The sequence below is a fragment of the Falco biarmicus genome, chromosome 2 (assembly GCF_023638135.1).
Source record: "Falco biarmicus isolate bFalBia1 chromosome 2, bFalBia1.pri, whole genome shotgun sequence".
In the NCBI taxonomy this organism is placed as follows: Eukaryota; Metazoa; Chordata; class Aves; order Falconiformes; family Falconidae; genus Falco; species Falco biarmicus.
This window is the reverse complement of record NC_079289.1, coordinates 89,468,600-89,496,181: the sequence shown is the minus strand read 5'-3', so window position 1 is coordinate 89,496,181 and position 27,582 is coordinate 89,468,600. Positions and strand designations below refer to the sequence as shown.

The 27,582-nt window shown below is 40.5% G+C and overlaps 1 protein-coding gene across 7 annotated transcripts in view; it reads right to left on the bottom strand.

Annotated features, from left to right (window-relative positions):
* Nucleotides 1-268: 268 nt before the first annotated feature.
* ACOT9 (acyl-CoA thioesterase 9) overlaps nt 269-27,582 on the bottom strand; it is a 28,915-nt gene continuing 1,601 nt past the window's right edge. The window contains exons 1-16 of one of the 7 annotated variants that reach the window (XM_056328101.1): nt 23,587-23,987; nt 22,164-22,255; nt 20,624-20,650; nt 17,557-17,602; nt 13,755-13,925; nt 13,606-13,643; nt 11,396-11,479; nt 10,695-10,798; nt 9,515-9,588; nt 7,337-7,404; nt 6,258-6,369; nt 5,102-5,192; nt 4,531-4,616; nt 3,682-3,769; nt 3,345-3,495; nt 269-3,093 (exon numbers count right to left, since the gene is read on the bottom strand). In XM_056328101.1, the coding sequence (XP_056184076.1) occupies nt 3,035-3,093; nt 3,345-3,495; nt 3,682-3,769; nt 4,531-4,616; nt 5,102-5,192; nt 6,258-6,369; nt 7,337-7,404; nt 9,515-9,588; nt 10,695-10,798; nt 11,396-11,479; nt 13,606-13,643; nt 13,755-13,925; nt 17,557-17,602; nt 20,624-20,650; nt 22,164-22,255; nt 23,587-23,711 (1,416 nt within the window). In that variant the 5' untranslated portion in view covers nt 23,712-23,987 and the 3' untranslated portion in view covers nt 269-3,034. Of the gene's footprint in view, nt 3,094-3,344; nt 3,496-3,681; nt 3,770-4,530; nt 4,617-5,101; nt 5,193-6,257; nt 6,370-7,336; nt 7,405-9,514; nt 9,589-10,694; nt 10,799-11,395; nt 11,480-13,605; nt 13,644-13,754; nt 13,926-17,556; nt 17,603-20,623; nt 20,651-22,163; nt 22,256-23,494; nt 23,518-23,586; nt 23,988-27,582 lie in introns of those variants that run through there. The other 6 variants (XM_056328105.1, XM_056328103.1, XM_056328102.1 and 3 more) reach the window with 6 other exon arrangements.

Genomic DNA, 27,582 nt, shown 5'->3' with positions numbered 1-27,582 from the left:
GCCAGTCCTACAGAAATCTCCTGTTATATCACCACTGAGAGGGTTAGGGGAGGCAATCCAGCCACCACAGACTTCCTCCTCAGCGTATTCCAAGACGCGGTGGGCACAGAAACATTTACTTCCCTCTACAGAGCCACTACCAATTACAGATAGGTTCACTACAAATAAAAAGATTTTCTAGCAATACCTTTAGGCTTGTGTGATAATGGTTAGTCACTTACAGCTGTGACAGGTTGGTCATTAAGTTGCAACATAAACTCCACATTAATTACCAGGTTGAAATATTTTAATTCTGAATATGAGAGCCGAGAACAATTTTCTCTCACACACAAAAGTATACAGCGATGTGCATAAATACCTTCAAAGAAAGCTACATTTAGCCCATTACCAGAGAGCATGACAACTTGGAGTTACCTTCTTGGAGTAAAAAATATGTGAGCACATATTATCTCTTTCTGTTTATTACTATATATATTTTATATCTTTTACATATGTATACATATACACACATTGTGTATGACTGTACATTCATTTCTATAACTACTGTGATTGTGGTACATGATTAAATTGCCATGAACTTTGAAAACACGCTAATTCTTCTAAGCATCTTCATTTGTGGGATTCATTTCTTCCCTGTGTCCAGAGGTTCTGACACCTTGCTCCCTACTATATTACCCCTTTTTCTCTTCTCCAGTCCCTTCCCAAAGACTGGATTTAGAATTTACGACAAACTCATCTTTAAATACAGCGGAAAAGGCATGAAGAAGGAGAAACTTGGTATCCCCTTAACTTACAAGCATCATACAAAAACGACCCAGGTAGGACCACCGAGTCAATGATAAAAACCTCAGAGTCAGGAGTAACACGAAGTTCTGAAATAGAACATCCACATCCTGCCCCCCTGCTTATTTAACACCAGCAGTGATCCATGAAGTGAAGTGGGGGGAACGAGTTGGGATAGAATTTCAGTTCTTTATTTTATGGTCACTCAAGTATATTCAGCTTCCAGAAAGATTTAAAAAGGAGAAAACCAGAAAATACAATATACATATCCACAGTGTTGTAACTGTTAAAGACTGTAACATCAAACAGCTGAATCAGCACCAGAGTGTGGCTGAAGAGAGAAACTGTGTGAGAAACCCAGAGCTAACTGTCACTGCAACCTGCTCCAGACCAGGCAACACCCCTGTGCCTCCACTGGAAAGCTATCCGACTTCTAACGGCAGCCGAATCTTGGAAAGGAAAGGCTGGTGTGTAACATGCTGGTTATCACGATGCTCACCCTCCTCACGCGAACAGCAATCGGCTGTTCGGAGCCATGAACTTCACACTATCCTAGCACCAAAGGAAGCTGGTCCCAGTTGTGATTCCCTCAAACTTTCTTACTCGGAAATAAAATTTCAACACGTTGCTTTGTTTTGTCAACAAGTCTGTGCACCTGTGCTGATTCACATAATTTGTACTTGCTGCCTCCTGATTTCAAAAGATTTGAACCATATCAGGCAAGTCAGAGTCTGCTCTCATGTATCAGAAGACATCCTCTTTCATCCATTTAACCTGCCACTGAGCCCAAATACTCCTCTCTGGGTGTCTTGATCAGGCAGGATATCAGTCTCGATATGAAGGTATCAGAGGTCCAATGTTGTGCTTATGACTAATCACCCTTACTGCTGGAAGCTGATGCCTCCCATCCACTCACCCTCCTAATCTCAAATGTTGGGCCAGATACTGGAGAATATTAAGACCTTCTCCACTACATCAGAAGCACCTCAGTACCAAGTATTTTCTTCCTGTTACTTATCCACCAGAGTTATGTCCACCAAGGTGGCCCCTCTGGTGGGGAATTACTCTGTCCTTCACAGGTAAACCTGACAACCTTTAAACCTCTGCAATGCTCGTATTTCATTACAGTCTACCAAGGAACCAGACAAATAACCCAGCTGAGGAGGCTGTTCTCTAGCTGTACACCACCACCCCAATGGGATAAAAATCCTCCCGCCATTCAGCAGCTGACTTGGGAAATGCTCAACACATTCTCTGGACCCTTGCTCCAGCATCAAACACAACCACTACCATTTGAGCAGCATTTTATCTTTTCTGCTCCCAATCCCTAACAATCTAAAACACTCCGCTCTACAATGCCATTTCCCAGTCCCACTTAAGCTCACCAATCAGATCTCCACTCTACAGGCCAGGAGAAATAATGCATTAAGGAACTCATGTACAGAGAGATATAGATAGATAGATAGATATGTATTAAACAAACCAAAAAAAAAAACCCCACTGCTGCAAGGACTGTCTGTACACAAACAGAATGCCAGAAGAGACTATCTGCCCACCTCATTTCATTGCAACAATCAGTTTCCTCCCAAGGGAACATGAAACTGTCCAAAACAGAAGCCCAAACCACCTTGTAAAATCCCAGCTAATGAGAAACACCTGCTTTACATTGTGCACACACTGTAACTTCTGGGCTTAGGCTGTTGCCTAGATGCATGCATCCTTGTTAAAAAAAAAAAGACAACCCTAAACCTAATTTACACAAGAAGGTAGGTCAAATGCCTTCACCTGTGTGTAACTACTTATTGCACACATTTTTCTGATAGAATTTCAATCCCGTATCAGGGAACCACAAAGGAGAGCTACTAAGGGAAAGAAGGCAGAATGTGACAAGAGAGCAAAGGCAGTTATGAGATCTCTCAAAGCAGACAAACTATCTACAGCTTAAGATTGTATTTTTCCAGCCTTTTTCCCCTAGCAGCAGCATATAAAGTAGATCTCAACAAATTCTAGTAGCAAAGAATAGAAAAATCCAAACATATGCAAATACATAAATAGCACTTAAAAGGTGGGGTTTGTTGGGGGGTTTGGGTTTGTCTTTTTTGTTTTGTTTTAGGTTTTTGGTTTTGTGCTGTGTGGGTTTTTTGTGGGGTTTTTTTTGAGTACTACAAGCACCTGTCTGTTATCCAGCCCCGGTGACAGCTCTTTCCAAGACAGCATGCTGCTACACTGCTGACACAGCCTCCAGCGCCTGTCAGATTTCTTTCATGACTGCAGCGAAGTGTCGCTTCCCATCTAAATACAACATGGATTCTGAAACAAGGTGGAGAAAAGAAAGAGAACCCCATCAGCAATGTAGAATCAATACTGAGTAACCACACAGATTGGTAAGATTCGGAAGCAATCCACAGTATCAAAGCATAAATTAAACGTGGTTTATCATGAAATCCTGTTGAACTATTCAAATGCCAATAGCTCATCTATTAAAATGACCAAAGTTCCAACAGAAAGAAAGTCATCCTTTCAACAGAGTTACAATGAAAATGCCTTAATTGGATACTTGCCTCCATATGTTTTGGGGACAACCCGTGGGACCTCATTTTCTGATATAAATGTAAAATGGAAGATATTGGTTGTCTGGTGCTCTCTGGTATCTGCATCATAAACTTCACTGTGTACTCGCACCTGGATGTAGTTTTTTTCTGTGTAACAGACCTACACAGTTAAGACAAGAGTTACAGTTCGTAATTTATCACTGGCACTGAAAAACTGTAAGACTTAATTACACTGTTTAACAAGAAAAGTCATACACTCTCATAATGCGCTGTTCATCATCAGTGATTAACAGTGACTACAGCAAAGATAAGTTTTTCTCCTTATTTAAAAGAAATCAATTCCTACCTGTCCAGAAAGCAGTAATAACGATCCAACCTCAACTGGCCTCTGAAACATGATATCATCCACTGACACGATAAACGGTCTGGAACCCCTGAGCAAGAAAAAGAGAAATTTCTTCAAGAATAATGAGGGTGTTTGGAGAAATTTAAAGTATTTCATTTTCAGCATTTTAATGAAGGGTTGCTAAGGAATAAATCTCTTTCTTAATCAGAGGCCACAGGAAGTGCTAAAAGAATTATGTCATCACCCAAGAAAAAAATAATTGGAGGAAATCTCTCACATGAATAAAGAATACACGCTCTCTAAGGATGCATCATTATTGTATCCTATGACTTACACTTGTTAGGCAATCTTCACGCCATCATTGCTTAGGCCTCAGTTTTCCAACTAACAGAAAACACTTAACATCGGGACGCAAAGACCTTTGTTGGGTGATGACCTCAGTCACACAAGCACTTACTAGAAGTTCAGAAACCATCTCTCTTGTGTACAGAACGAAAAGATGTAATATTTATTTGATAGAATGTCTATTTATATGATTAGAAAGAAAATGTATCTTCAAAAGGCAATCTCAATAGCTTGGTGAGATAAAAGAAAACAGAAAAAGGATGTATTTTCTATCTTGACATGTAATGCTTAAAAACCAAGCCCCAAGGAGCAAGATGCCAATCTCTTCATAAGCACAATAGGTGCTCTAAGTAAAACAGTGCTGTGCACTAATAGTGCAAGATTCTACTAGACACTTAGGTCTTTTCTACTCAAATTGTCATTAGGTTGGTTAGCTTGGCTTCTGACCTCTGCATACATGCAGAGCGCTCTGGATTGCATAAATATTGCAGGTCTACAACTCACCCATAGCTGCAAGCAGTTGCCCATCCCAATTCAAATGCCTTTCTCATGAGAAAACCCCCAAAGATCCTGTTGAAGATGTTCCGTTCCTGTATGTAGACACAAGAAAAATCAAACTGCCATATTACATATATTCTTTTCAAAGCATTGTGTTGAAATCTGCACTTCAGTCTTTAACTGAACTCCCAGCATCTTAATGTATAAAAAGCACTACTGAAATACATATGCAAAAGTCCAAATGGCTGAGGCAACTTTACTTAATAGGAGCTCATCCAACTCATTTGACAACATAAGATAAAAGCCTCAAAATCATGTCAGCAATCAGAAGCCCAACTTAAACATCTTACAGAAGAAATTCTTTACATAAAATGAATAATCTGGTAAGAAAACAAGGTAATTAATCTTCTATTTTGCAGTGGTAATCCATACATTTAATAGAAAAATGAGAAAAGAAACTATGATCTAAATACGTTGCAAGGACTGCAGAACTGAAACAAAATAACGCGTTGACTGATCTTGCAAGACATTTCGTAAGTAACTGTTTCTGTAATTCATTTAAAAATTTTCAAAATACCTGAGGATGGCAAATCTGTAGGCCTTTCAACTTTGCATCTTCCATCCACACTGAATTGGGTGGTAATTTACGACTCCGGAAACTTACCATCCTTTGGAAGAGACAATAAACTTTACAGCCCATGTTAGCAGAATTCAGCAAGTCAAAAATGCACAAATAGCAAATGCAGACACACACAACCAAAAAACCACACCAAAAAAAATCCCCAAAATAGAAATGCTATCACTAAAAGCTGTTCCAACTGACCCTGAAGCCTTATCTAAAGTGATACTTTGATCTGTTACTTATGTGAATAAACAAGCTCGAGAAAGGTACTTAAAAGAAAAGATGAATCACAACCATAAAGCAAGGCACTTTGTCAGAAAAGCCTTCACTCTGATTTTTAAGTCATAATATGAATTGAAAGCACACAATGAGCTAACAGAGTAATTCAACATCAAACATGCAGATGGTTTGAGGTTTTCAAATCCAGACAGAACGTGTACAAAACAGATCTGCTAATTTTAAGGGAAAGCATGTCTCACTTTAGTAAACAGCTTTGAAAATAACAATTGTATAATATTAGCAATTTAAAGAAGTTATAAGTGATCCACAAATACAATACTGCACTAGTGCCATTAGGCATTGCTCTATCACCGCTGACACTGGACGATTCCAACAAATTTCAAGTATAAGAGAAGTACCCCAACAAGAGTCTCCTTTAAATAATATTGTCAGGTATTATATTTAAAACACATTGCAAGGTTACTTGGTCAAAATATGGCCATTCTTCCTAGATATCATGGCAGAAAACTCTTAGACTGTGCAAGTCACAGGGCTTCAAAACCATTCCATTCCCTTTTTTGGTTAAACATCAGCCTTTTTCCTCAAGATTATTCCTAACAGCTTGCTGAGAAACTCTTTGTGCTTACACTGTCACTTTCACCATCTTGGTACAGCTATCACCTTTTAACAACAGAAGACTCTTTTAACAAATGCAGATGTCACATTAAAGTTTGTACCTGTGTTTCAAATAGAACACCACGGCATTTAAATGGTGAAATGGGAGAACAAAATGCCTACGTTTATCCCAGACTACCCTCTTAAGAGCACTCACTTAAAAGGCACATTACTTTTTCATAGGACTTCAGTTCTCCTCTACCCCTCCCCTTCTTGCCTTGTGTCCAATGTATTAAGGAATATGTCATGAACAATGTTTCTTTCTTCTGCAGTGGGAGCCATTTTCAGTAAGGAAGCAGTGCTGAAATCAATCCTCTTCAGTTTGTTCACTAAACATTAAAAAAAACATATTAGAGTTCAAAGAAAAAAACCAAACATACATTTGGCTTGGCTCTGAAGATATTAACCTGGAATCAGCCCTCTCTTTCCTTTTTTCTTTCCCGCCCCCCGGAAGTTAAAAGCTATAACTTCACAGTCCCATAGATTCAAACAGAAGTTTGGCTTTTAGAATTGACTGCATCAAAGAAAAAATAAGGCAGAAGTTCGCTGTTACCTCCCCAATGTGATGAAGATCTTTTTTATGTATACACTATGATAGCCACCCACCACTCCTACAGAAAACTTAAGTACTCTCCTCAAAGTATGGAAAAATGCATCAAACAAGAAACTCTACAGAACAAACAACCTTCTTCAGGTTTTGCCAATGGTACAAGAATGCAAGTTTATGACAGAACTCATTGCCATAGGCCACAATGATTGAAATTTTAACTTAAAAGATCTTCTGTTCAGTTTCTTCAGTCTTTAGTGTTTCTCTAATTCTCTGCTCTAAAATTCCAGCCTGAAACAAAGATGGAGGTACAAACTCCTTCCCCTGTTCTTCCCCTTACTTCTTCTGAGTTTCTTTCCAGAAGGAACATGGGCACCGAGACAGGTAAGGAGCTGTTGTGGTGTACCTAACAGAGCCACCACAGGGGCAAGCGATCAGCCAGAGCACTGGGAAAGCCTGTGCCGCACTCAGATTTGAAGCAGAGCGAGCATCCTGGAAATGGAGAAGTCTACTGGGGGGTGCAGAGCACATCAGGAGTGCCCTTGTCTGTCAGTTTAGCCAAAGTTTCCAAAATTGTGACAGCAGGCTTTTAAACTGTCTTACACTACGGACACACGAGACAGAACAAAAACATGATTTTAAACAAATCAGGAGCATTTCTAAGTGGCAGAAGTTCTGAAGTTTACTTCCTTGCAGCTATTAAGTTGAACCCGAGGCAGACATGCATACTACCAGGAAACATGACATACATTCCCCTTGCTTGAAGATTTCTTCTTCCTCAGGGCTCTCAGGAACGAGTGGATTAACAAATGCTGGCCTATGGACAGGAATTTTTTTCTAAGTTACAAACTTTACAAGAATTTGTCCTGTAAATACATTATAACAGTCTTCCGTTATTGCTTACTTACACAGTACAAGATGAAATGACATATTTCAGGTTATAGCACAGAAAAAAATATATTATTTCATAATGTGCAGCTGCCAACAGAATATCACATTAGCTTTAAGTCTGAAGAGGCAGCGAAGTGATCCAACCACTATCTAGTATGATTAAGAAAGAGTAAGTCATGCATCTATGCTTCTTAAAGAGCTAAAACTGTACCCATAGATTATAATTAAGATTATTCAAACAGAAAGCTGTTTAGAAACTCAGCAAATTAAAATGTGATGAGCCAGGATAGTCTAAAACAGATACACAAATCTTGAATGGTACCATTCCACCAACCAGGACGAGCATAGTGCTGTAACTAGCAAGTGTTCTTATAATCTACACGCTCCCACGACAGCCTTATCAACAGCTAAAAGCTGTTTACGTGTACCCCTTGTCAAAGACGATATGAGGCTGCCTTCAGCATGAATTTGTGTTTTTATTTTACTGCACAAACAACTTTAACCTAATTATATAACATTTAATTATTTCTTTTCACAAGATAAGGCAAATGCTTATTTTCCAGAGCCATTCTTCCCCATAATTTCTGATTATTATTTTTCTATTTTCAGCATTGAAACAAATGCTTAGAACAATATATACATAGACATACACACAGATATCTGCCAAATGATTCACCTCTACCCCAAGCCTTTACTTATGCTGGTGACAAAAGGCATGCAGAGAGGATCTTTTCACTTTGAACAAACTGCTCTTTCCCAGTTTGCTAATCGTCTGGATTTTGGAGACACACCAGCTCCTTCTCCATCACAGAGCTCATTCTCCCTCTCCTCAGCTCAGGACACATCTACATCAGCTCTCCTGTCCAAGCCCCAAGCTGCTGAGATGCAAGTTTGCTATGGTCCAAAAGCCACACAACCATGTTTCTGTGACACTATAACCAACGTAACATACACCCTGTACCTCTCTGAAAAGTTTCTACCTTACATAGGACAAACACCCTTCTTGTATGGACAGAATGCTTCCAAAACACAGTGGGCTTGTGGACATCTGGCTTTAAGAACAGCCACTGAACTTTGTATCTATCTACACGAGTCCATGTAGGCTTGTCCCCAGTCAATTTGCTAGTGTATAATTACATCAGATTTGATTTACTTCTGTTGCAAAACAAGTCCTTACAATGGGAACCATAAATTTTTTCTTTTAATGTATGGGATGTCAATGGGTTCTAAAAAAAAAATAAATCTCATAAGTTTGATGGAAACCTACCTAAAAATTATTTATTCCTGATAATGTTAGAAGTAGCTATGTCAAGCAAAACTCCTTCATTATATACAGGCAATTATTTAAACTAGTTAAAACCAGAAAATTGTTTATTACTTTTTCAGGCTATACAAGAAGGAGGTAAGAAATGCATCTGATTTTTCTGGAGTCATCAACCAAAACTGAAACTCAGTAGCCTGTTAGTTTAATGACTAAGAAATTGCAGAGAGAGTAAAACCAGAAAAATAAGAAAGTTCTTGGTGGTGTTTTTTTTTTTTAAAGTTCTGTGGGAATACTTACCTGTTCCAAGTTACTTACATAAGCAAGTGTTAGGCTGAATTATTCTGATGACACCTATCACATCAATTAGGGAATTAATGGCATTAGCCACTTAAAGACTATTCAACCATTAAAATTCAATCCATTCTGGTTTTAGGGCAAGAAGGCAATTAATTCTAACAACCACTAGAATGCAGGTGGGTTTCTAGAGACTCATTCACTTCTGTTTCCATCAGGTCAGTCATTCAAACACAGGGAAAATCTGTTAAAGGGTCAGATCCCAAGACTAATAGCAATTCCTGGTATCATCTGACTGCTGAAATCAATGCTCTGAAGTTTGCTGCAGGGAAGTAACACTTGCCAGCAGAAAACATTGACCATGTGATTTATTTATCACCTACGCTATATGGCTTCTACACGTACATAGCAAGCTGCCACGTCTGTTATTTTCACCACAGTGGGAGTCTGAAAACTATTTTCCTGTCCTACAAATTACCGTTTGTTCTCTGGATCCCGGGCCACCATGACAAAAGTTGCATCTAACACAGGGCTGTAGTCACCATCATGTAGCTACGAGAGACAGGAAACAATTCTATTTTTAAACTGTAAAACTGTAAGTGTGCTTACAAGTCAACATCAACTATTCCATCACATTGTTAATGTTTACTTTCACACTCCAACATCCCTTCCAAGAACCTTCACAACAGGTCGAAGAGAAGGAAGTAACACAAATTAAAACTAGTTTAAGGAATTCTGCAGTGTAAACCTTAAGCAGGGAATGCTTATTAACTACCACTTTCAGCTGGGAGGGAAGGAAACCAACACAGGCATTTTAAAAGGACCTATTACCCTTTATTCTGAGAAATGCCAAAACATTTTTTTGTCAACACCAAACTGTCACTAATGCCGGCACTTCAAGGACTTCCAACAATAGTGGTGTAACATTAACTTCTACATCAGAGACTTTACTTAAGGAGACCAACAGAACAAAAAAATACTTACCTGTTTATCTGAATTACAGCCACTAATATTACTTGTTTATAGCATATCTTTGTTACTCTAAATAATTAAATAACTGAATTAATATTTCAGTTAACTAATCAACTGACAGCAAATACTCAACAGAAAGGTTAAGGATTTTAAAATTTAATTACTAATATTCCCTTTGCTTCCTGCACAGTGTAGTCTAGTTACACCCTTCATTGATTTCCTATTATTTAGTATTTAATAACTCATTACACACACTATGCTACGCAGTAGATAAAATGAGCACAAGAGATATGATTTAATACTGGATCCAAATACCAACATTAAAATTTATAAATCTATAAAATGCAAAGGTAAAAGAAAAATAAAGTTTTTCAAAAGCAAGAAGAAACTTATTCAAGAACATGCAGAGCACAGTCACCTATTTTTTCTGCAGGAGTACTGTGTTGCTGTTTAATTACAAAACAATGGTTAAGAAAAATGTGTCTCAAAAGAAAGATTAGCAACAGATATCTTGTTGCACCTAGACTACTGGAAGCTATCTTGGTCTTCAAACACTAGGGCTGTGCCAAGCTCTTCAAAAACAGTTATTCTAGAAAATATAGTTCAGATTACTAATGTCATTATCCAGAATTCCCACTGAAGCATCTCATGCCTGTCATAAGATAGAGAGAAGTCACAGAACTAACCTGTAGCATGTGCATCTTCACTTCCATGGAGGTCCTCCCAACCCAAGAAACGTTGCCAGTAAATTTGATGTCACAGTCTGGATATATAATCTTCTTGCACAAATCTACAAGACAAACATTAGAGGTTACTGGAGACAAATCACTCACACGTAATACTAGAAAGACTGGATTCTCTACAACCTTTTTGTGTTCTGCAAGTGGCAACACACGCAAAGACAACTCAGAAAAGACAGTTGTTGCAAGGGACCACCACGCTGCTAGCCTGCAGTTTCTGCCTTATCAGACTTTGAAAGCCAGAACAGGAGGAGGAGGAGGTGGGCACACAGGTGGCAGATGGACAGCAGAGCCACAGAGGTGTTCAGCCACACAAGCAAGGTCCAACTCCACCAGAACAAACACTGTTCAATAATGAAGCTAAGAAACTCACATGCCAAAATAAAACCAAACACAGAAGTGCAGGAAGCATGAAAGTTGTATTTTGAAGGGAACCATTTGAATGAAATGCTGAAAAGAATCTACAAAGCCGTCTTCCCTCTTCCATTCAACAAAAGCCATAGTACTCAGAGTTCAAAGCCAAAACAAGATGAACTAAATGGAAGAGTGAAGAAGGTATCCGCAGTAACATCCATGGGAAGGCAGTAGCTGCTAAAAGTGTAAGACAAACAGATGAAAACATTTCTACTGACCAAATTGCCACTTACTGATTTTATCCACCAGAGCTGTAACTATTGATAAGGGAGACCTTGGCTGCATTTCCTGCTTGGTGTGAGTGTAGCAAATCAGAACTGTGGAGAGAACAAAAATGGAGTCATCTCTCTAACAAAAACTTCAATGGTGCATGAAAAGTACCTGCAAAATACATACTTAAGTATCATACTGTAGGAGTGCACATGACTTCCACATGTTCATGTATGTAACTCACAAGATTGCTATAAAGAAAACAGTGATTCAGCAGTTGTCTCAGTTATATATGTATTTACTTACTACAAAGAGAAATTTAACTTTAAATCAGCACTTTGCTCCACTTTCAAACCCACGTAATCTCTTCCCTCTACCCCTGCAGCCCACTGTCTCAGATCCTACCTACCTTCTGTTTTGATTTCATGCAGGTTGTCCAAGGACACAAGCTATCTGAGGACTTACTTTCAAGTACTGATTCCTTTAAAGGGATGCCGATTAGATAAACTGTGCCTTACAGGCATGAAAGCATAGTCAGAGGTAATTATCACACTGTAATTATTACTAGCCAAACCACTATTTAAATTAATTAGCTCTGCTCATAAAAGCATATCCAAGTAAACAGAGTCTGTAGAGTAATACAAGACTGCAAAGACTATTTTTTCTAGTACTCGTGTGATTTTCACTCAACACAGATTTCCATACCGAAAAGTATCTGTTTGTGCTTAATGCGATAAAAGAGGAGGAAGATCTCTGTCCTTCCACATAATCCAAAAAGTTTTTCCCTAAAATTACTGAAGTCACAATTCTAAAAACTGTTATACCTATGAACTCATGCCATCAATATGATTAGTAAAAGCCTGAATGTCATCTATCAGAACCCTATTGCCAAAGACAAAAAAATGAAAGTTGACCAGACCTTTATGCAGTACATCTGTCAAGATCACAGAATGTACTGGGGAGGGGGAATGGAACAGTATAATTTCCTGTGAAAACTGCTGACCACCATCCTGAATATTGTGTAACTGGGACAGGTATCTTAATTCAAAACGATACCTCCTCAGTGGAACTGACTGAAGCCCAGTATGACTACAAACAAGGCAAAGACATTCTGTGCTGCAACAGGAAAAACCTAAGATGTTCACAGATTTCCAGAGAAAATAAACAAGGCACAGAATGAAAAACAGGCTCATCTCATTCACCAATGAAGCGCAGCCAACAGTTTCAAGTCCCCTTTTCTAATTCAGGACAGGTACTGAAGCCAGTTACCTTCCACATCCCAGAAAGAAATATAAACCACCTAGCTGTTTTGTCTGTCCTTGATAGACAGGTGACACACATTCACTTGTTTCTCTGCCTTCCTCAGTTTTGCCCACCTGGACCCGCAGAAGGTCTTTCCTGCCAAAAAAAACCCAAAAAGCTGTTCCATTCAGACCCTTCCCTTAATAAGCACTTATTCTTTATTAAAAATCTCCATCAAAATGCTCCCAACTAGCTACAGAACTCTGATGAAGAAAGAAGCCACCTGGTGAGATTTAAAGAAAAAAGTATCTCCAAGTTATATTAATAACCTAGCACTTATTTTAGCTGCAAAACAAAAGTCAAAGATCTTGAACTTTTAAAGACCACGAATAAATTAAAAGGAGAAAAAAACCTAAGAAAGCTAATTCATGAAATAACTGAGTTGGTTTTACCCGTAACATCAGTTTGGAGTCAGAACCCAAGAATCTATACCAAGCATTTTTCATTTGTTCTCAACGGATGCATTCTGTTCTTTCCAGATTATACTCTCCTCTCCCCAAAGGGAAGATTAAAATATTTGCACCTCACTCTGTTGGGTTTTGTGTTGGTTTTTTTTTGTTGTGGGGTGTTTCTTTAAGTGAAAAATCACATGTTGAAATGGTGGATTCTGCAGATTTTCTCCGATTTAACACTCAATGCACATTCATAACCTAGGATCAGTCATCAGTAAATTATTCTTGTAGATGGTCCCTTACAAAGTTGGCAGAGACAAGAAGCTGAAGCTGACCAATTTTGCTTCTGTCTGTTCTTTATCATCCTTCCTTCTCCTTCAGCATTAGTATCTTTTGGTTTTTTCCTTCTCCTTTGAGATAGCGCATTGATATTATTCCCTCTCTGAGGTCATATATATCACCCTAACAGTGCTCAACAGTACTCAAACTCACTTTGTCTGCATTACTTGTGCATTCTTTACAAGGGTATAGATACATACCTCCTAAACTGTCGAGATCTTCAAGTATCCTTCCAAACCTGTAAGGTTTGTAAAACATAAAAATGTAAAAATTTTTGACAATTAAATACCTACATACACAGTAAATGAAAGTTAATACTTTCTTGTGTGTCACATAGATGTTCTGTTACCTTACACTGTTGTGTACATTCAGGTACTTTTCTCTTATTTCAGGTTGACTTCCTAGAGGCAGAATAACTTCCAAGTAGCTATCCTTCATTCTTCTAGGAGGGAGATCTTCCTGCCGTTTTGCCAGTAAAGTGTGAAGAGCTTTTCTTTCTTGCATTGCTTGCACATGATCCCTGGTAAGAAAAAAAAAACCAAACAAAAAACACTGTCTGGAATATGACAACAGAACCTAGCTAAAAGATGTCACATTGAAGATTATCAAAATGAAAACAAAAAAGCAGTAAAAATAGCAAGACACAGTAAGCGTGACTTGAAAAGAAAGTGAAATGCACACAGTGAGATAATGCTAGGCAAGACTACTGCAGAAAACTTTTAAAATAGTTATATGTACAAGTGGCAAACACAAACTTTGCACTAAGGAGATGAACAAAGTTTATCTAACTCTGAATGCTCCCAAAACGGTTCTCCTTGAAAAGAACAAATCGGACATAATTTAACCTATGAGGGTTTGTGCATATTCATGTCTTCTACAGCTACTGTATCACAGCTCTTCCTACAGCGTCCATTTTAAAGGACTCTCAACTTACAATCTCTCCCATGAAGTAAAGCGGATGTATAGTGCTGGTTAGTACTACCAACACAGAGAACTGATCTGCTAAGATTTTCTCTGATCCACAGGTGAGTTCTCCCTTCACAGCATCAGTTCATACAGCATACACTTGATCAGCAAGCTAAAAGAGAAAATGAATCTATTTTTTTTTCTCTCTCTCTCTGTTCCTACCCAGTCATCTTACAACTATACAGGAAAGTCATAGAAAGATAAAATACAGAAAAGGGAGCACTACCCTTTCAGAACTGCTTTTCCAGCACCACCAAGTCAGAGGGAGTAAGGCCCAACTTACTGTCACTTCCTTCCAATCTACCAGGTTGGTTCCTTACACAGTATCTACGAGATATAACAATCTTGCCCAACACTCTCTCTTACCTGTTCCTTCAAAGTTCCCTCCCCTTCAAAGTGCAACTTGGCTCAATAAAACAAGTATTTCATAACATCCCTAGAACCAGCAACAAAGCATTAAAAACCCAAGGGTTAAACATGCATCAGTTCTGGTATAAAGCCAAGGAGTATGCAAAACTATGAATCCATTTCATAGAGCACAAGAAGGCATAAAATACTATGTAACCAAACAATTTTAAATTTGTGGATATGTGCCATTCACTCAGTTGTGCATGCTGCATTGCTGAGATCCGAGTGCCATTGTGTTTAACAAAACCAACTTAAAAAAAAAAAAAAAAAAAACTGAAAGAAAACAACAGAAAGAACCTTTTCACCAAAAAGAAACTTTGTCTTCAGTTTTGACTTTGGATGAATTGTGGGTATTAGCTGTTTAAGATAAAGACTTTTTTGGCTTGAGTTTTCTTTTTGGAAGAGGAGAGGTACAAAGCAGTCACACTTTGACTTACACTCCCTCTTTTCTGTTTAGTAATTTTTGGGGAAATATGAATAATCCGTGATCAAAGAAAGTAAAAGTCTAGCAGAAAATTTCAGTTTGTTTGTTTGCTTGCTTTAAATACGAAATACGGTTTACCTCATCTAAGCAACATGACTACTGCAGAGTTCAGAGAAAATAGAAAGACAATAACCTCCTCCAGAGAGTTAATGTTTGAAGTTATGCCACTGCATAGAAATAGAATATACTAGATGACTAAGGAAACATGCAATGTCCAAGGTGATGCACCTTTCTGCTTTTTAAAAGATTTGTTTCCGAGATCTTTCAGTGAAAAGTTTAAGAGAAATTAATCAGAGCCTAAATCAGAAACTTGTCTATAAACACAGAGAAACCAAACAATAAAGATTTCACTATATTCTGTTTTCACCAGTCCCATCCTGGCTCCTCTGGGGTCAGCAGCAGAACTCTTCTTGACTTCAGCTTCAGAATGTACTCTTCAATATATGGAAATATTAGGCTCAAGGCAATAACATTTTTCAACACATACTGTTACACACTGCAGTGCTAGTCATACAGTAACAATCTCTTATCCAAGTCTTAACTAATACCTGCCCTACACATTCGGAGAAATGACATTATATTTATTTCTGAAATGGCCACAGCTCTTATCTAGACTATAATTAGCAATGAACAAATTAATAGTTTTAATTACAATTTAAGTACAAAAGCAGAATAAATATGTAAGCAAGATATTTCTTTCTAATACAAAATGCCACTGACCTTTACAAGAGAAATCATAAACCAGTGTTTCCTTTTAGTAAAATTAACAGCCAAAAGTACTCCTCCAGCATGCATCTCTCTTCTCTCCCAGCAATCCAGATGTATGTGCATCAGTCTTTCCCTAGTTCCCATTTCAGGACCCCTATCAAGCTGTTCTCTTTGGTTTGTCCTCTTTAGTCATTCTGTGGCCTAAATGAATTAAAGCACTGGCTGTTCAGTCTCCACGTATCAGTTCTTTGTCACTCCATTTTAAAAGTGGGATCTCAAAGGCTGCATGATCCATGTCCTTCAAACCTCCCCACATTAAACCCAACATTCTCAAGCACTCCCAGCTATGGGCTCCCTGGCTTAATTTCTTCAGGGGAGTTAGAGCACACAGTACTCTGCAAACCATTTCTACTGTATTTTATACAGCACAAGAAACGTACCTATCTAAGAAAAACACTGCTGTGGTGATCCTGGCTTCAGTCTGCTCTCCTTCCAGGGTGGGAGCAGTCGGGGAAAAGAAACAGATGGAAGATCAGATTTGACCAGAGCCCTCTAAAATCTTGATCCTCGGATGGCTCCTCCCCAGCCATTCTGGGCTGCAGGGAAGGCTTTTTTAAAAAACAACCTTTAAACCCCTTTTTAGCTGACCTATTGAGAATTTTAAGCCCCCTCATGCTTGGATACTAGTCTTACTAAGCAAAACTCAGCTTCCCAGATTCAGGCACTTTCTTTAGCATGCCTATAACCTTGTTTAGATAAACCTAGTCAGAAGGCCTGGACACATCAGACACTCCACCCAGGCAAATCTCTATTCATTTCCTTATCAGTGCACAAAGTGTGAAAGAAGAGCTCAGCAAACACAGCTATAAGAAAATTAACAATCAATAAAATAAATATGGGACCAAGCAAACTGCAATACACAATTACCCCAGACTGCTATATTGACTTTCTCAGAACTATTAACAGTAGAGGATTACAGTCAACTCTGGTTTATCCAATGTAATGAAGAGGGAAGAAGGTAACCTGAATAAAGCCAAAACATCAATGATTTAAATTATAGGTAAATTCATCTAAAATTAAGCTACAGCAGAGAAAAGAAATGCACAAGATGCTCCTGACTAAGGAGACCCTGATCCTGAGCTCACAATTTTCCAAAGTGACATGGATGCCACCAGGCCATTTGTAATGCAACCTGCTTCACACTGAACCAGCTCAGCTGCCTCTGAATCCAGTGCAGGATAAATCCATTATGTGGGTAATCCACCAACAGATAACTCAAGAGTAACAGCAACATTTCCAGCCAGACAGTACAACTCTTAAACTTCCATCAGAGCTAAAGCTAATAGGAAAACCTTGTAAACATCAAGATCACGTTTTGTTCCTTTGGTGCTAAAGATCTTCTGTCAGAGAAATTTCAGAAGTTGGTCAACCACAAAGTAACAATTCAGAAACCTTGTCTGCATTGCTTTTCAGCTGGATCTTTTTTCTTTTCCACTCAGGCAGCTAACATTGTTAACTTCCACTACCACAACCCTGAGCTCTGGGTTTCACAAATAAAATAAAACACATTTAATGTACACTGTACCTCCAGTTGGTAGATGCTCCCACTATATCCCTCAATCTGCTCCGCACTGAAAAAAAGAAAAAACACACACAAAAACCAAGCAAATCAAGCTTAATTCTGTAAGTGATGAAGATGAGGTTGTGTGGTGATAAAAGGCACAATCCTCATCCCAGAACAGGAAAATTAAGCAAATTCATGCAAATAGCAGCCCAGAAACAAAAGTTTGGCCAAATCCATGATGCTGTTAGTAGGCATGTCACAATAATGGCCTGAGTAACATGATTCCATAGCTTACTGTGTATAGCCAACAAGGAGTGTTTGTTAATGCAATCAAACACCTGCAGGGCTAATTAACAGCTGAAAGAGACAGCAGATCAATATCAGATTGAGGAATTCTGATGTGAAAATATTTCAGCCTAAACATAAAAAAATTGTGGAAATAAAATGTATCAGAAAGTCATAAAAGAACGTAAAAAGGAACAGTGCAGCTGGGAGACGGGGAATGAGGAGAATACTATTTAAATAATCCCACCTGTGAAGGCAGGTAATGTCAGCAGACTGGAAATTTTTAGCAGTCTCAAAGAACACAGCGTTAAGACACTGAAAACAGGCCTATAAAACCTATTCTAGCACTGTCTGCACTAGAGAGTTAATACTAGCTCTGCACAAGGTTTTCCTAAATTTCAAGAATAATCTGCATAAGCAGGTTTTCTACTCCTCCCTCAGATGAGGCTATTAAGTGTGCTAAGGTCCCATCAAATCTATCAAACTACCCCATCATTGTTAGCCAGGTGAATGTATGCTATTTGGAAACAGCTGAAAACAAGCAGCAACAATTACCAAGCTCAGAACAGAAGCTGAGAGCTGAGCAAGGGATTCCCTGCTTACTTACAAAGATGTTAATATAAGGAAGTTCAAATATTAGGACAAAATAGTTAGGGACACGTCAAGGAAGGGCTACCCAAAAAAAAAAAAAAAATCATGATGAAACAGAAAGAGGACTGCTGGTGACTCATGAGCTGATTCTTTGTCCTTCTAGATTATTAGACGTCATCAGGCTTGGCACTTTTCAAGCTAAATGCCCAGTCAGAGTATTCACAGCGATTAGCAAGCTGTTCAGAGAACTCTGGAGCAAGCAGAGCCTGATTTCCTAAGTATTAAATCACATACCACTCTCTCACCCAGATCCACGTGGTTCTGCCTCCCTCCTCCCCACACAGTCGCTTCAGTTTCTGCTGCTTTCCTGTCCAAGTCCCCCATACCACCACTGCAACACCCCTAACCTCCTCTCTCTCTCTCTCTCGTTCCTCCCTCTGCAACACCTGGTCCCTACACTCCCAGCCTGCTCCTGTTTTGCCTGCCCTCCGGACAAGCACCAGCGTGAGCTGTGGTTAGCCCAGAGGCAGGCAAGGGGCTGACTGCCAGCCAGCCAGCGCACAGCCCCCTGTCACTCACCAGCTGCTAGCAAACACCACGGTGGTGGCAGACCCCAACACTAGCTGAGGCACCCTACCGGACCTCTGATTTGGAAGCCAATTTTCACAAAGCTTGTGGAAACACATTTCTCTTCAAGATTTGTGCTCGTCATTTTGGCTTCGAGATTTTTGGCTGACATCAAGCAACAGAAGGTTCTAGAAGAAGAGGAGGACAAGAACATAGGCAGACAAAGACGAAACAGGTTGCTTAGGCCTCACTTCTTTAGGAGAGGAGGCTAAAATCATGTTTTGAAATTAGAACAGTTCCACTACTAATTCTAAGAACAAAAAAAAAATTTCACTGAAAGAAACTGATTGAAAACTAAGCTTAGAGTTGGGCGGGTTTTTTTGGAAGGGGGTAAGATCTGATTCTTTTTTTCTTAAGAAGCAGCAGGCTTGTACAGAACAGATACTACCTTCCTGTTACTCATACTCCACCGGTAAAACTGCCATAGCATGCGTTTGATAAATACAATGTTAGCAGAAACACTGTTACAGCTTCTAGAACACAAAACCTCTGTTTTCCAACAGGTGCAGACTGGGCTGGGATGGAGAGGGAATAAACAGCACTTTCTCATTGTCTAAACAAAGTTCATTTTCCTTTTCAACTCTAAAGAGGTAAAAGGCTCTGAAAAAAAATCTCGAGTCCAAACGTGCAAACATGTATATACACTGTTAGTCACATTTAATACTTCTGCTTTCAATTTCAGGCATACAAATAAGTATTTGCCAGGCTCAGACCACGTAATTTTTATTTTAACAATAAAAGCAACAAAGTGTAAAAATGTTTCCAAATTTGCCAAGCTAAATCTAGTCCATTTTACAGGCTCACAAAAAAAAAAAAAAAGTACATGGGTTTTCTCTTTCCCCCCTCCCTGAGAAAACTATATTGCTCTTCTAGATATTAGTTATCTTACAACAGAAATTTAAGTAAGTAATTAAGCATAAAAATCCATAAACTCTTTCTCCTTTATTTGGCAAATGTCTTAAATCTGCAAAACAATTAAAGCAAATGGGGCTTATCCACCATTATCATGCTGTGTATCTCACATGTCTCCTAACTGGGATCAGTGGATCATTAATACCAGAGCAGCAGGGTCTGAGTTTATTTGCACTGTGCTGTGAGAAAGGACACGAGGGCAGCTGGACAAGATCACTGCATTCATCTCTGCTAATGAGATCCACGTCCCCTTGTGTTGGTGCCTCTCCAGACTGTATCCAAGTTCAGGTAGACCACTGCAATGTATTTTACTACCAGTTTTGGTATAGTGCTTGTTCTGGACTTCAGTGAAAGATGTGGATTCAAATGTCTAAAATGAACCTAAGTACTGCAGGAGCCACTGCGTAAGAGATTTTGTATCCCACAAGCCTCTTAGAAATGTGTTACCCAGCACGCCACCAGAAACACAGTGTGCGGACAGAGATCTAGTACAACAACATTGCCACAAACAAGATCAGAGCCATTCACTCGAGGCAAAGAGGCTTTAAGCAAGTCGACAGAGAAGAATACTAGCGTTTCATTTTTCATGAATGCTGAAGTAAGGAAAAACAGTAGCTAAGTAAGTTCAGTGTTACAGCAAATATTAAAATATGTACAGATTACCACAACACACCATTATTCACATGAATGGGTAAGTGTCCTGTGGAGTGGAAAACACAGGTTAGATTAACAATTACAAGAAACAATGCAAATTACATCCAGTAAGGAGTTACCAGATTATTCTATCTGCTTGAGTTCCGTTTAGCCCATGTTCCTTAGTTTCAGTAGGAAACATGTCCTTGCCCAATTTACAGTCAGTATCTTTGTCTTTTCAACTGAGTTTGTCCTTTCTTTCAAAGCCAGCTTTCTAGTTCCTTTGTCTACTGGCTCTGTGTAATGTCTGCTTGCAGTGTAAGTCAGTTTTTCAAACATGGTGCTACCATGTACTATTGACAAACACCAATAACTCTGGAAAAAATATCTGGTGCATTTTTCAGGAAGCAGGATGAGAGATATCTCAGAGGAAACCTCCAAAGTCTTGTTTTGTGTAGCTTTTGGGAGAACCATGGAAGAAGCATGTAAAAAGCTAGTAAGAATAACTATTTGGTGCTTTTGTGGAAGCATGGATACCAAATTAAAGGAAACTAGTTTACATATCAGCAAAAGTCTGCATAACATTATTTAAATGTTATGATTTTGGAACAGAATCTCAAATATTTACAGTTATTGTAGTCCAAAATATATTAGTATTCCTTGGAAACAAATCAGAGACAAGGCCAGGGTGGCCTGACCTCTGTACTATTTTTACTGGCCTTCTAGGTGGTATCATTGTCAAATATCCAAATAAAAGAGCAGGGTAACATTTGCAAGTATGCAATATTCTGTATCCTTGCTCCTCTCCTTTAACCTCCCAAATTACTATTTATAAACAATAATGGAAAGAACTTCTCTAACAACAAATAACTCTCATTTTCTCTTTTACTGGATAACCTGTGGTTTCTATTTAGAGAACAAAGGGAACAAGAACATCTCAGAAACAAGCAGAACTCCATAAAGGAATTATTTGTACCTGGCTCCAGCCCTTTCCCTCCTCCTCTTTTCTCAGTACATGGGATTAGAATGCAAGAAAACTTTTATAAAAGCTTCTGAAACAGGAACATTACTGTTTATTACAATTAGAGCACTAAAACAATCTTTCAACAAAAAGCTCTACTGACAGAGCATTTTCATGAGGCAGTGCTGCTGATCTGATTAAAAGATTTATCTAAGTTTAGGAAATTAATGGTATTAGCACATTAAAGGTTCTGTAAGACATTATTTCCACTCAGGTCTTCCATTTCTTGGCCATTCTCTCCAGTCACCATAGCACCTGTCTGTACTATGTTGACTTTATATCTAGAGCCAACCTGAGAAGCAGTTGTCCCACCAGGAAAAAAATCACACGCTCTTCCAAAACTAAAGAACCAGACAAGCCTCTAAATCCGCAACTTCAATGATTATGTGTATTTTTTGCCATTAATCTCCAAACACACAGTGATTTTCTACTACTTCTTAAACACACCATGAGCTAACAGCAAAGGGCACGTCCATTACCCAAACCATGTAAACACACAAAGAACCACCACCTGAAACAATAAACTCCTTGCAAAATGCTCTGAAGTACAGCCAATTACCTTCAGACATGTCAGGAAGCACTGGGAAGCCACTGGTCCCAGACGTGAGTGTTCTAGCCAGAACAGAAGGAAGCTTCTTCATGATGCACAACCTATAGGCAGAGCAGAAAAATTCAGTGTCATTAAAAGTAATGCCACGAAAATAAATTTAGGATTTATTTTTAGAATGGAGCTGATTACTTCAGAAACCCCCATTCCTTATTTTTATCCTGACTTTTAGAACCAGATACAATCAGTACAACAGTTCCAAGCCAGATGAAATTCCAACTGATACCTGCCCTTATTTGAAAACAAGACGAATGCTTTTCTGCTGGTAATTGTTCTCTTCTCTGACTATTCTGATGCCCTGGGAACAACAGCTTCTACCCTGCAGACACACTAACACAGACAGGGTCCACATGCATCTAGGAAATCATCCATGACCATAACCACACACTTTTCCTGCACTTGGCTGGTATGCATAGCAATGGAAAGTGGAATATCCCAAGAAGGATATCACAAGGCATCCAACACGATCCCATTCAGCTAAGCCTGGTCTTCTCCATGGCTTAGTACTGCTGCAACCCAGAACAAGCCTGAAGTGCAGGATATAATCCTCTTAGCTGTTCAGCAAGAAGGGACAACCATGAAACCCTTCAGAGAATGTAATCTACCCAGCAGTTCAGGAAAGCATTTGACCAGGTACTGGCCAGTGCAGCTCCTCCAGGCAAGTGAAACTGCGGGAACACAAGAATACACTGAGGGTCAGCAGGAGCAAAACCTCTCGTGCTACTTCACACTGTTATCCTGACAAGGAACATGGGTTGCCGGTAATTTTCTTCAGCTGAGTCTGGGGTTTCACCTCAAACAAGAGGCAAGTCACCAGGCACCAGCAGAAAAGTTGGACCACGTACACACATACCTATACGTGTCTCCCCCATATACATATCCACACATATATATCATGTACACACGAGCTTCCTCTGTGGGCAAGGATGCTAGGAGTGCTTAAGAGAGTAAAAAGGAACACACACACACACAAAACCCCTCAGAAGCCAGTGGAATCTCGTACACCCCGGAGATGACATAGGTGGCAACGGTGGAAACTCTCTACGACTGATGCAGCTTCTGGCCCGGGGTCTCAGGGCGCGGCCAGCGGCGCCTCCGGCCCGGCGCAGCCCGCATCCCGCAGCGCTCGGCCGCCTCCAGGCCCGGCGGTGCCGCGGGCGAGCCCCCTCACGGCAGCGGGCGGGGCGGCCGCGGGGCGAGGGTGAGGGCACGACACCCCCCGGGCAGGGCGGCGGCCCAGGGCCCTGCTCCCCTCCCCGGCACCGCCGGGAACCGCTACCCACCTCCCCCTCAGGGAGCGGCGTCTCCCCCGGCCGCCCCCCTCCGCGGCCCCGCCGCCGCGGGCAGGGGCTAAGCGGCACGGCGGCAGCCTTACCGGGTGGCCAGCATGGTGCCCGCCGCGCCGGGGCCGGGGCCGGGGCCGGAGCAGTCGGCGGGGCCGCCTCTCGCCCGCGCCTGCGGGGCCACGCCTGCCCCAGGCACGCGGTCCTCCAGCACCATAGACTCGCGGCTCGCCCGCACAGAGAGCGGCCCTGCGCCGCTCCCGCCGCCGCGCTCTGTGCGCTGCCCACGCAGGGCCGCTCGGAGCCGGCTGCCCGCGCCCGCTGCCGCCCCCGGGGCCGCTCCGGGGCCGCCGGGCGCTGCCGCTCGGCCCCGGCCTCCGGCCAGCGACCGCGCCTTGCGCACAGCGGCGGCCGCCGGCCTCTCCGTCTCCTCGCACCCGCTCGCAGGGGCGGAGGTTGGGGCCGCCGGCGACCGTTAGGCGTCGGGCGGGCCCTGCCCGCCGGGCTGTGCGTGGGACTTGCTTTGAATAAACACCGTGATTTGTTTTTGTTTAATCTATTGATTTTTAATACTCCTTTTCTTTCCGCTGTGTCTTGAAAAGGGCAGGCTCGCGGGCGCGCAGCCGGGCGTGCCGTGGCACCGGCCCCGGGCCCCTCCGCGGCCGGGCCGGTCCGCACCGCACTGCACCGCACCGGCAGGGCGGGCGCTCGGCGGCCGGCGGGGCCGGGTCCGCCGCGGCACGGCCGTGTGCCGCCGGGGCGTGGGGGGACGCGGCCTCCTCCCCTGGCCAGTCACTTGGTGGCACTGTTAGGGAAGATAATGGAGAGCCTTGGGCTTGTCCTAGGGAGAAGAGGTTTAAGGAAGCACTGCCCTGTTGAGCAAGCTGTGCGGTTTCCGCAGGCGAATAATCAAAAAAATTAACTCGCATCAGAATTACTTCTGTCACTGGGAACTGAAGAACCTCAGAGCGGAGAGGCCGCTGCCAACAAAATGGTGCTCCTAGGAGGTACGAATTAGCAATGAAGTCGTTAAACATACCTTGCTAAAGATGCCACTGAGGCTGTATGAGGCTATGAGAAAACAGATGCTCTAAGCAAACAGTCAAAGTACATTAACTGGATTATTCATTATTTGCAAAAGTCACACCTCGTCAGTTTTTTTCTCTATCACATCCTTTTTGATAAATTGCTTCCAAGCAAACTAAGGTGACGTGAATTGAAAAACAGGATTCGTGTCTTTTTTTATGAAACTTGTGATAGGGTGCAGATTTCTGTTTCGAAAGACTGAGAGACTGAAGTTGTGTGCCTTGCACACTGAGCAAAAACTGCCTGGAACCGACCCTTACTACCAGCACAGTATTTCTGTCAGGGATGTGGTGCGAGCACTTCCCTCCTGTTTGATGACCACATAACCAGGCACAGGCACAAGCAAAGAGCCTGGTGGGTGAGCCTTGTTTGTGGAGAAGGCAGCAAGCAGGTAGAGTGGCATGCACGGCACGGTAGGGGAGAAGCTCCTCTCACCTGGCCTGCACCCCCAAACATCTTACAAGGCCAGTCCCCAGGTACAGCCTTTGTATATGCTGGCCTAGGCAGTCACACCTAGCTACCTGACAATGCATAAACCTGCTCTGTGTGTCTTACCGAGGAAGAAATCGAGAGTGCTATTGCAAACCTCATTCAGCTGGTTGTAGGAAAAAATGTGGAAACCTGGTATGGGCGTGTACTGCAGGTTCAAAAACCAAGAAGCCATGAAAAGAATCATCTCTGGACAGGACAGAAAACTGTGCCAAAAGACAAAACCGTGAATGTGACATGTAAGAAAAACATCTGCTCATCATACAAACCCCTGTTAGTTTTAAAGAAGAATTTAGATTCCCTAGGATTCTTTTTAGAGCCTGAGGTACTGCACCCAAGAACACTGATTTAAGTATATGGCAGGATCAGAGCCGAAGGGACTTCTACTGCATCCAAAACATGAAGTTATAAAACTGAGGTCTGGCTTGGTTTCTTCACAACATTTATTTCTATAACCTTTTGCATGCATGATATAGATGATGTGCGGATGCAGGCAGATAATTAATTATGTCTAAATTCCAGCTTCATCAAATGTAAACCCATTGCATTATTCCAAATGACAGATGAGATGTATTAGCTTACAGGAATAGGGTTCTAATGACCTAAAATATGTCTACAAAGATAATAATGGAAAATGATGGTCCTTTTATTGCCAGCATATGGAAATTCATGCACTTTTGTTATATGAAACTGTTAATTTTGCATTTGCCCCGAATTCTGAGCAGTGCTACTGTGGTATTTATTTACTATTCTGTACTATTCTGATAGAAATTTTTTTTTTTCCTATGTACAGCCTGGTGTTGATAAACAGTAATTGTAAGTTACTTGAAAAAGTACCGGGAAGCAACTATGAACTCATAAATAACAGTGCAAGCTCTAAGTATTAGGAAGAAATTAGTCAGTAAAATGCTAAGAGAATCCTGAATGTTGTCCGAAGACTAATCTGGATAAATTACAGGTCAATATTGAATATTAATTGCATTTTCTGTATTTTGCTGCAGAGATTTGGCAGGAGATATAATTTGGAGATACAATTTGGATTGAAATACTTGAGAACATTCGATAGTATAAGAAAAATTCTATTAGCTCACTGCATTTTAATGTGGAATAAGCAGTTCTTCTCCTTCCCTATTTTATTTCTTATGAACAGAATCTTCGAAGCATGAGAGAGGCATTCATACAGGAATTCAAGGAAATCAAAGGAAATCCTAGCAAAGGAGGAAATAAAAAATTAAAACACGAGAAGTAAAGAGAATTTGATTAGTTGACGGTAAAGAAAGAAAACTGACGCCCACTTGGAGCCTTTCTGTCCAGCCTCCAAGAAAAGAGGCTGTTCAGACATTTAGGTGCAAATGAAAATACACTATCAGTACAAGTCCAGCTGAGGTCCCATAACTCTCTGAATAAATTGTCCAGTTCCATTGCTGTGAAAGGATCTTGGGGAACTAGCATGGCTATTTCCTGTAGCTTGAAACTAGACAAGACCTCCATCTCTGGAGAAGAAGTGGGGAAAACCTGCTTCTTACCTAGCACTCTGTGTGCTTTTATTAACACCAGTTCCTCTTGCACGCTAAAAAAGAAAGTGGTGTCTGCTATTTTACATGGCATTTTCTGTTTCTTCACTTACAAGTAAGATTTAGGGAGGCGATAAAATGAGGAGGACAATGCGCATGATCTTTTTAGATAATTCTAATCATTCCACCTGGCAAACACCAAAGTACCAACCCTTCTTGTGGAAGGATTCAGGTGGATTCACCGTCAGCAGGTTCTATGTGGAAGAAGCTGCTGTCTGGCAACAGAAAAGCAAGCTAATCCAGACTTCTGTGCATATTTCATTATAACAAGTAATTTCAACATTGGTTTACCTTAAACACGTTCACTAACCACTTTCCAGCATACATTATTGCATCATTTAAGAAAAACTTGATCCTTTTCAGGAGACTTACCACTTACTCATTCCCTTGGAGAGAAATGCAAATAAACAGGCTGACCACTCAGGGATAAAATCCAAGCCCTATCCAAGTCATTAGAGATTTCACCACTGACCTCAGCTACGTCAAGATGACACAAAACTTGCTCAGAGACAAACAGACTTGAAACAAAAGGAAGTACAAGGCCCATCAGTCTGATGCATTCACTAAACTGAGTTCTTTTAGAACCTCTTTCTAAAATATTCTTACCATTCTTATTAATCTTATTCTGAAAAAATGCCTCTAGTAATATATAACTAAATAATATATAAATATATAAAAAATAAATATATAACTAAATAATGTAATAAATATATAACTAAATAATTAGATATTTTTCATTTTCTTGTTGTTGTTCTTTTATTTTTTATTGTCTTCTTTTCCTATTGTTTCATGAAACCGTTTCTGATACTTCAGGATACTTCCTTCTACCTTCTGAACTTTAAAGCTAACTCCAATGAACTGTATTCACTGGGGTAACAGTATCAGCATATTTCTGAGCAAGTTAAAGCTGGACATCAAAGAAGTCAAAAGTGGAAAAAG